At 44.5% G+C, this 10,499-nt stretch overlaps 1 protein-coding gene across 1 annotated transcript; it reads left to right on the top strand.

Moving 5' to 3' along the window:
• Window positions 1-2,067: 2,067 nt before the first annotated feature.
• Window positions 2,068-4,130, top strand: c1ql2 (complement component 1, q subcomponent-like 2; the record flags this gene model as incomplete). Its single annotated transcript, XM_084084051.1, has 2 exons — window positions 2,068-2,685; window positions 3,951-4,130. 2 exons carry the CDS (start codon window positions 2,068-2,070, stop codon window positions 4,128-4,130), a joined length of 798 nt encoding a protein of 265 aa, XP_083940177.1.
• Between the last annotated feature and the right edge of the window lie 6,369 nt (window positions 4,131-10,499).

The following is a 10,499-nucleotide window of genomic DNA, read 5'->3' as shown; positions in this document are numbered from 1 at the left end:
TTCATGAACATTTTAACATATTTAACTTGAAATACTAGATGTTTCAGAGAAGGGGGATTTGTCCCTGGCGAGTTGTCTTCAGGGACCAGTTCTCCTTATCGTTCAGACAGGTCCACGTAGACTAGAGGGAACGAATACTGCTGTGACAATTTGCTCACTGCAGACTCATACCCCCAGGAAATCTCTACCCCTCACACACTTAACTCTTCAAATTTTTTTGTTTATTAAGTGTGCCTGCCATGCCAATGGCAAAACACTTATTGTAATCCGCCATACTTCATTTAATATTCTTCCCGCAAATTGTCGTAATGTTGCCCTCACAGTTGACACAACCCCCGCAATATATACATCAACGCGTACGACTCGGCCGGGACAATTGGGCTATTCAATTTCTTGCCGTTATGCGCCACCACAGCGACGTAATATGCAAGAAACAACGCCAAAAACTCACACACACAGAGAAATTGCCGAACTACAAGTTCACAGTTTGTCGCATCGTGACGCGTTGTGAGCTTGGAGATCGGCTATTTTCCCGTCCATACCCGCAGGGGTCCCCCCTGTCTTCCTATTGGCTGGGCTTTAAACAGCCATAACTCCAGTTTGCAGCATGCTACCATCTCCTAAAACGTGGTCTGTGGACTTAGACCACGAATAGGGATGGGCTGTAATTACTTAAGCCACGCCCCCTCTGTCTTCTTATTGACTGGGCTTTAAACAGCCATAGCTCCAGCTCCCAGCATGCTACAGGTCTGAAACTTGGTGGGTGGTCCCGCAGACTTCAAATTTCACCCCTACACTCTCTGAGGGGTGCGGAGTTCAATGGTGCAACCCGGAAGCTGATCTGTTCACTTCCCGGTTTTACCAGGAAGTGGTCGTAGACACCCGAAACACCCGAAACTGCCTATCCCCCCATTTACGGGAATGAGGAATCCATCAATAAAAACTAGAAGTCAATCCCACCACCGGAAGCGGGTCAAATTGCAATTTTCCCCCCACCATAATCATTTATTTGACCCTACCTCCCAAAAGGGAACAAAAGGTCTCACAGACTTAGCTAGTGGCAAGCACACTTAACATTTCTAAGAAATTTTGTTCCTAGTATATATATATATTTTTGCCATTTGACTTGGCTATGCCTTTGATGAAAACCGAACATTGTCACCCCCCCCCCCCCTTTTTTTTTTTGCTCATTTCACCAGGCTCCCCTGAATCCATTCTTAAACCTCTTCTGTACCCAAAGAAACAATTTGCATTAATTGACATGTTGTTCCCCACTATATCACAGAGCGGATGGATAAAAGAAGGAAATCTCACTGTGAAAGAAATTCAACAGGGAGGTTTAAGTGACAGTATAATGCTTGCTGATCCTTTTCCCTAGGTTCTATGGGCGGGGGTGGGGGGGGATTTATAATTCATAAATAAAGATGGCATGATTATTGTTGCAGTCTTAATCCAAATTGCAACAGGCTTTGCCCCGAACTTGTTACACAGTAAAAATCATCAGTGTTCATTTAATTTGGAGAGGGAACAAATGGAACCAAATGGACCATTGAGTAACTGTATGGAACCAAAAGGACCCGTATGGGTCCATTTGGTTCCATTTGTACAATCTGAGAGTTAAATTAACACTCGGGATTAGCCTACCGTGTAGGTATAGGCTACGTCAGCAGCGTCGCTCCCTCTGTTAGTTGCAGACAGACAGACAGACAGACAGAGATCCCTCGAATCCCCCCCTCATGCCAACACGAATATCCTCCCTGTCAACTATGTGAAGCGTATAGTAGTAGTGGCACATTCAACGCCGCAAGGTGAACCAGGTTTGTAGGCTAAAAGAACATACATTCCTCTATATATTTCTCTCTCTCCCCCCTCTCTCTAATCCTGGAATTGTGACTATAGGCTATCCATTATTTTTTTTGTCCACTCGTCTCTTTAGCATTCCGTTGTTTTTTTTTGCGCTGACAACAAGCTTCCATCATTACTTCCCAAAGCAAAACGGACTTTTTAGCGCTTGCCTCTCGGACTCTCCAGAGGAAGAGGATCGTCGCCTCCGTGGTTGGCGTCGTCATGGTTCTGGCTCTGATCATCGCCATCCCGTTGCTGGTCCAAACGTCCAAAGCCGACGCGAAGCACTACGAGATGATGGGCACGTGTCGAATGATCTGCGATCCGTACAACGTTCCCAAGCCGAGCGCCAAGGCTCTGGACCTGGAGGTCATGCAGGACCTGAGCGCCATCCCGTCCCCGTCGTTTGTTCATCAAGGGACTAAAGGCGAGCCGGGGCGGCCGGGGAAACCCGGACCGAGGGGTCCTCCGGGCGATCCGGGTCCGCCCGGTCCGAGGGGACCGCCGGGGGACAGAGGAGACGCCGGGAGACCCGGTCACACCACCGGCGTGACGGCGGGCACGGCGCAGACATCGGAGAACCCCGGTGCCGCTGGGGAGCTTGGCGGCTCCGCGATCGTCGCGACCAAGATCGCGTTCTACGTGGGTCTTAAAAACCCCCACGAAGGATACGAGGTTCTGAGGTTCGACGACGTCGTCACGAACCTGGGGAACCACTACGACCCGACGACCGGCAAGTTCACCTGCCAGGTGTCTGGGATCTATTACTTCACCTACCATGTGCTGATGCGCGGAGGCGACGGGACCAGCATGTGGGCAGATCTATGCAAAAATGGACAGGTAAATGATGTTTAATTCTGTCCAAAATGTCATGCGTAATCCAGCTTCCCATTGCGTAAAAGACTGTGGCTTCGAGCGCAAATTACGCACCACGAGCTTTCGCTTCTTCTGGACGGTTTGATTTTTTAGTTCAGTTGAGCAGTGTTTCTCAAACCTTTTTTCATGTCAAGGACCCCTAAATTAATGTGAATTTGGCCACGAACCCCCATCTGAAAAGATTTTGTTCCAAGGACCCCCAATACAAGATTTGTGGTGTGAACATTTTCAAAGAATGTCAAGATGTTTTGAAAATAGCATATATATATATATATATATATATATATATATATATATATATATATATATATATATATATATATATATATATATATATATATATATATATATAGGGCCATGGGGGTCCCTGTACCCCACTTTGAGAACCCCCGAATTAGACCACGGACCACCATAACTCTGAGAGTGTACAAATGGAGTGTACACTCTCAGAGTTACAACCACATAAGGATCCATTTGGTTCCTAACTAGCCATCATTTATCTGGGGACCCCATGGAACCCCCTCAAAGACCCCTGGTGGTCCCCGGACCACACTTTGAGAACCAATGCAGTATATAGAATAAATATGCATGATCCATAGCACTCGTCTTTAAATCATGGCCAGTATGTCGGGTGGTAATCTGACTCATTTCCAAATTCTAGACGACAAAGTGTGAAAGTGAATTGTTCTTGCAAATGCACAGAAACCCACTATTTTATACATCTTTGATAAAGCCAATACTATGTTGTGTCGTGACTCGTGTACTCTCTTTGGTGTAAAGTAACTACAGTAAGTACATTTACGCAAGTAGGCTACTGTAGGCTACTTAAGTACAATTCTGAGGTATTAATTACTTTCCTGGAATATTTCCAAATTTCTGTAGGCCTACTTTTACTTCTAATCCACTACATCTCAGAGGTGAGCTTGTAGATCTGCTATTTTCAAAATATTTGATGAAATGGGACATTCTGCATAATGAGTACTTTCTACTTTTGGTACTTTAAGTAGCCTATATTGATGCCAGTCCTTTTGTACTTGTACTCAAGTCAATTTTGAATCCCGGACTTTTACCTGGCTGTAACAGAGTATTTCTACATTGCAGTATTGATGCTTTTACTTAAGTAAGACATGTGAGTACTTTTTCCCACCACTACTCTCCGTGACACCTTGATTGTATGTTAATTGTGCGCACAACATTTATTGGCTCTTCTTTCTTTCTATAATTTGCAGGTGCGCGCCAGTGCGATAGCTCAGGACGCCGACCAGAACTATGACTACGCCAGTAACAGCGTTGTCCTCCACCTGGACTCCGGGGATGAGATCTATGTCAAACTGGACGGTGGCAAGGCGCACGGTGGCAACAACAACAAGTACAGCACCTTTTCGGGTTTCATTTTGTACCCGGACTAATAATAGGACCAATGAGCACCTATTACGCAAACCCCCGTCCCAGAGCCAGAACTGGCGCAGAGATAGAGACTTAAAAAGCGCCGTTCGTCATTAGACTGACTGACTATCATAATCAAGAATCAAGAGGTTTTACTCTCCACATGGATACAGGATAGGTGGGAACTATGACATCTGGGCACCTCGATGTAAAATTGGTTATTTTTTCCAAAATGTTAAAAAGAAATATATATATATATATTTGAAAATGGTCTTAAATGTAAAGTATACATGATGTGAACATGCATGGTACATCATTATCAGACTTAATTTTATCCTTCAACTTCTTGTTGATGCCCCAAAATCACTGGATATACAGGTTTTGTAGCAATTTGTAGCAATTGTAGAAATATTAGACATTAATTGTCGAATGTTTAAGCATGTTCGAATCATGTATAGCATACTTTACATCACTTAAAACCATTTTTCAAGTATAATCTTTTTTTTTTTACATTTTCGACAAAATAGCCAATTTTACATCGAGGTGCCCAGATGTCCCTATAGTGCCCACCTATCCTGTTACCGACTGGGATATCATATTCAAGAGCCAAGAAGGTTTTATTCTCCACATACAAGTATGTGCAGTGAAATGTTGGTATATAGACAGAGCGATGGGTTTCGTTGCGTGTTTCGGTTTATCTTTCGTAGAGTTGCAGGTGCCAACACCTATACATTATGCCATATTGACCACTCCTCCCATATACAGAGGACAGCACCGTGTGATGTGATGCAACGTTTTGCTTTCAAGTGTGTCTGTGTCTCACCGAAAATATATACCAAGAGATTATACAGTATATACATAATGTAGGCTACTTATGTAGGCTATATGTATCAAAAAAAGAAACGATGACTACGATCAACGAACATAATATAGGCTATAGGAAATACTTATTGTCCCTCCAGAGTGTAACGCAAAAGGATGTTTCTATGTTTCTTCGTATATCCCGGTATACAGTACGTTGATGAATAATTTCAATAAATTATGTTTCATAAGTTTGTGTGTACGTCTGTCGCTGTCGTCTCGGCCACTGAACAGATAAGGATAAGAGGCTATATATAGTTTGGCTGAGATTTTAACAACACGTGAACGTTATACATCAGGGCCACACATTTTATTTCGGGTCACAGACAGACAGACAGACAGACAGACAGACAGACAGACAGACAGACAGACAGACAGACAGACAGACAGACACACACACATAGGGTGCACGTGCACACTTAAAGCTGTCAGACTCTAACCAGAGTTCAATCTTTGAGTTTCCACCATAAGCCCACTGGCATAACCCACATGCAATTTCATTGCCATTTTTTATGACTCCTGTCTGTGCTGTGCAGACATAAACCTGACATCAAACTGATTTAAGACCAGACTCCAATAAAAGGCTATTCCCAGATTATATCTGTATTATCATATCTCATTTTACCATGCACAATGAGCTGAGTTTTGGTGTGTGCTTCTGCATGTGGACTGCGCAGCTACGTGTGAGCGCATTCAAGTTAAAGTGTCTTATGTGTGCACATATGTTATTTGCTCTCTCTCTGTGTGTGTGTGTGTGTGTGTGTGTGTGTGTGTGTGTGTGTGTGTGTGTGTGTGTGTGTGTGTGTGTGTGTGTGTGTGTGTGTGTGTGTGTGTGTGTGTGTGTGTGTGTGTGTGTGTGTGCGCGCGCGCGCGCGGGGGCTCGTACTCACTGCTCCTCATCTACTAACCACATAACCTATAGGCTAGTTCAGTGCACATCTGCGTGAAAATGCATGTATATGTGCTTCTGGCAACACACGTGTGTGTGTGTGTGTGTGTGTGTGTGTGTGTGTGTGTGTGTGTGTGTGTGTGTGTGTGTGTGTGTGTGTGTGTGTGTGTGTGTGTGTGTGTGTGTGTGTGTGTGTGTGTGCGTGCGTGCGTGCGTGTTTGTGTGTGTGTGTGTGCGCGCGAGCGTGCGTGCGTGCGTGCGGGGGGATTAGGAAATAAACAACATACAGTATGTTGCAGTGGCGGAACAACTGAAAGCCGGGCCGGGAGGCAGAGCACAGTGATCAGGCCCCCCCCCGTGCCACCACGCACGCGCGCGCAGCGCGCGTGCGTGGGTGCACATCCCGCGCGCTTCGCGCGCGGAAATTTTTGCGGGTTTGGGTCGGGTCGGGTCACCTTTTGGGGGGCTTTTTGTCACTTTATTTCGGTTTTAGGGTTAGGATAGGGTTAGGTTAGGGTTATGTTGTTTAATTCTTATTTCTTATTTTTGCCTGATTTTACCGATTTATTATCAAAAAATGAATTATAAAAAAATACAATTTCCAAAAATGTACATTCATTTTACATAATAAATTAAAGCTTGACGTTACATTTCAATTCAGTTTTATAGACCCCTTAACAGACGACGTCATACTGGCTGCGTGCAGCCAGTATGCGCGCAACGAAACCCATTATATCAGGTCTCGTTAGGACGCGTCTCACAAGCCAACACACACAAGAGGGGGTTGGGGTGTGCTGAAACCAGTGCACCCCGAAACAGGTTGGGAATTGATTGCGTGAAACAATCACCTGTGCGTCCAGGCTCAATGTTAGTAAACAAATAATTGGTCTATTGAATCGCTTTACAGGCGGAGAGGCGCCGCGGAGAGGTCGCGGCCCCGGCCCGGTCGCGGCGACCGGGTCGGGGCCGCGACCCTGGAGGGCCCGGCGGCCGGGCCCTCCAGGGTCGCGGGCCGGGAGGCGGCCGCCTCCCTTGCCTCCCCGGACGCTCCGCCACTGGTATGTTGTATATGTGTGCGTTCGTGTCTGAATCTCACTCGTAACCAGAGAGGCCTGGATCTGGATGCATAACTTTATCCTTACAGGTGACATTGATCTATTCACGGCCTATTAGTAGGCTGTTAACTATATAAATATATGATATTAAAATAGCATGGGTCTGACTAACTGTCTTGCGTTTTATGAGAGCGTCGCGTTAATTAAGTCCCATCAATTAAGTCAACAGCCATAGGGTATCATCATACTCCCATTATGGTGCAACGTCCGTGCTTAACGGATAACCCTGATGGCTGCGGCGACACCGACAGCATGTTAAGCACGCATTAAGATCCTTAACGCATGCCTCCTCACATCCCCCGGGTAAACATTTGTTATTCATCAAGCACGTTGTTCTCCAGTCGCTGAACTGCACCTGTCGTTTCATGTTTGTTGATGGTAAACACATTAAAGTCTTGATCTTGATCGGGCGTCATAGGGACAAACAATGGAGATACATATGCCCGTTTGGTCCTTGTCTGCATGTGTCCGAAAACAGGAGGGGGATTCTGGCTTTGAAACCTTTCTGCTATATGTTCCGATGAACGTATGAATGGTCGGTTTAGAGCAGGGGCCTTCAACAGGGGTCCAGGACCCCTAGGGGGTCCTCAGAGTAACTAAAGGGGGGCCGCCAAATCTTTGTGCGATATGATAAGAAATTTTACGTTAACCACTTGAACCCTAGCATCCCTTTCCTAAGGAGAACATTTGCCAAAAATAGCAGATCTACAAGCTCACAACGCATATCACTGCCAGGCGTTGTGGAGCTTGTAGATCGGCTATTTTTTAGCAAAGAGGTATAGGTGTAGAGGGGAAAAAGAGCAAAGTAAAACATTTTTTAATCTGAAACACAATTTTATATAAAGGGGGTCCCTGCTTCATCTCTTTCTCAGCTGGGGGGTCCTTGGCCTGAAAAACGTTGAAGACCCCTGGGTTTAGCGACTTCGAAAGCCAAGATCAGATCTTTACGCACCGAATGGAAAATAAAACCAGATCTTTAATGTCATTTAAAACGCACATAGTCACGCTGTTATACTGTGATATAGAGTTCAGCACCGTGGACAGCGGCTGTCCGTCACACGGCCACATTTCAGCACCGAGGACAGAGGCAGGTGCTTGAAACATGTTCCCACCGTTCACCTTAAGGGGGCGCCACATGAGCGTGTGCGTGTGTGCGTGTGCGTGTGCGTGTGCGTGTGCGTGTGCGTGTGCGTGTGCGTGTGCGTGTGTGTGTGTGCGCGCGCGCACGTTCTTGCGTTTTTGCATCCGCGTGTCTGTTATGTAAGACAAGTGCTGCTTTATTTTCCACACAGCCTGACATTCATGACAAAGCCTCACATGTGCAGGAGGGCAGGACAAAGCTGACTGAGGTTTATATTACATTTTTGTGGATTCAGCCAAAAAAACGAATAAGGAAGTAACACAGTATCTGTATTTATGTATATGTTTCTATTCGCACAGATGTTTTTGGAGAAAGGTTGGGAATGGAGAAGTCATTGGGTAAAGAAACGAAACGGAAAGTCCCTTGGCTTATAATAGACTTGATCACAAGCTGCTACACAATAAAAGTGAGAGTATACAAATGGAACCATAATGGGGATTTCATGTGGACCTACATTATTCTATGTCAAACATCACATTGTAGGTTATATGTTTATAGCTAAATTTAGTGGAAATTCTAACCACATACATTTATACATTTCAACTTACATGTATGTGCTAAGTGCTGATAGATACTGTAAAATGACTGTCCTGCTACATAGCTGCTGTGTTGTAGTTGCTGTTATTTAACTCAGGGATTCACAAAAAAAAGAAGAAAGAAATTATATACACACACACACACACACACACACACACACACACACACACACACACACACACACACACACACACACACACACACACACACACACACACACACACACACACACACACACACACACACACACACACACACACACACAATCCTGAGTGTCAATTTAACTCACAGAGTGTACAAATGGAACCAGTTGCTTACATTTGTACAGTCTGAGTAAAAAACACTCGGAACATATTACTCACAGCAGAATTTGACCTTGGAATTGGGCAATTCCAGCTGAGCTTGTGACAGTAGCTTAACAAACTGATCTTTATACGCAGGGATGGAGTTTGATTTTTGTTATACATTTGTTGAGTCAGGTATTAGAATATAATATAAAATATACGTTTGATTACATTTATTTGCTGTGAAAACCTAAACCAATTTATTTTTATTTCAATCAGCACTGAGGTTTGTTATTATGAATGAAGATAACTTAAACATTTCAATATTTATCTAGGGGTTGGACGGACGGACGGACGGACGGACGGACGGACGGACGGACGGACGGACGGACGGACGGACAGACAGACAGACAGACAGACAGACAGACAGACAGACAGACAGACAGACAGACAGACAGACAGACAGACAGACAGACAGACAGACAGACAGACAGACAGACAGACAGACAGACAGACGCATAGATGGAGATGGATACAATGAGGGGGCAGTAAGGTTAAACGCATGGCCACAGTGTGTGTTCATCAACCTTTTGACAGGTATAGTGAGCAGGTGCATTACAGGTGCATTGTGGGTAAAATACCATCTGTCTTTCTGGATCAAGGAGGAAAGTGAGGTATACACATTCAGGTGGGTGTATCCTCTGCATGGTTTGCAAAAAAAAAACAAATCTTGCAAGTCAAAGCTAAGGGGAGGGGAAGTGAACTGCCTGAGATCAGAGTTTCAGTTCCTTGTGACATCAACTTGAACTGTGGAATAATTACCTCCACCGCTTTACGCTGGTGCTGGTAGTGCACTAATTAATGCATAATAGAGGATCTACAAAGCTGATGGGAGAGGAAGACAATACAAAGCTACTGAATAGACAGCCGCTCTCCTCCTCCAACAGCCTGTTGCTGTGGAATTGTGGGTGCTGCTGTTCTTTCTGGTTTGTTGTTTTTGTTTTAATTTGTGTTGTTTTTGCCATCAATGTTTTATTGTAATATTCCTGTATACTGTCTTTTGACTGCAGTGCGCTTGGTGATGCATTTTCTTTTTGATTTGGAGCAATTTATTGGACCTGAAAAGGTCCAATAAATTGTCGATTAATCAATATACCAACAGCAGATCACTTAAATGTCTCATCGAGTCATGATGACTCTTAAATTAATACCAATGTTAAGTGTTTTAATGCCTAATAATAATAATAATAACAATAATAATAATAATAGCATTCAGCAAGCAATTACTCAGTCAGCGTCTCTTACCACCAGGCCAATCTGCCACAACTAAGCCAGATTAAAAACGGAAATGGTCATATAATTACACGATAATATACTTTTTAAGGGCAACAAACAATGCAGGAGAAACAAAGGTATGTGAGTGATGCCTCAATGAAACATTGAGGCGGAAATCTCCCTCCCTGTCCGCAGCTGTCTGGCTTCATCAGACTATGGTTGTTTATTGTCTCCCACCTGTCCACAATCCTGTCTGCTAAATGAAAGACAACAGGTTTTTATAGCACTGC

The sequence above is a fragment of the Gymnoscopelus microlampas genome, assembly GCF_963454915.1.
Source record: "Gymnoscopelus microlampas genome assembly, chromosome: 17".
In the NCBI taxonomy this organism is placed as follows: Eukaryota; Metazoa; Chordata; class Actinopteri; order Myctophiformes; family Myctophidae; genus Gymnoscopelus; species Gymnoscopelus microlampas.
Note: the sequence above shows the minus strand (reverse complement) of the source record. Positions and strands in the feature narration are given on the sequence as shown.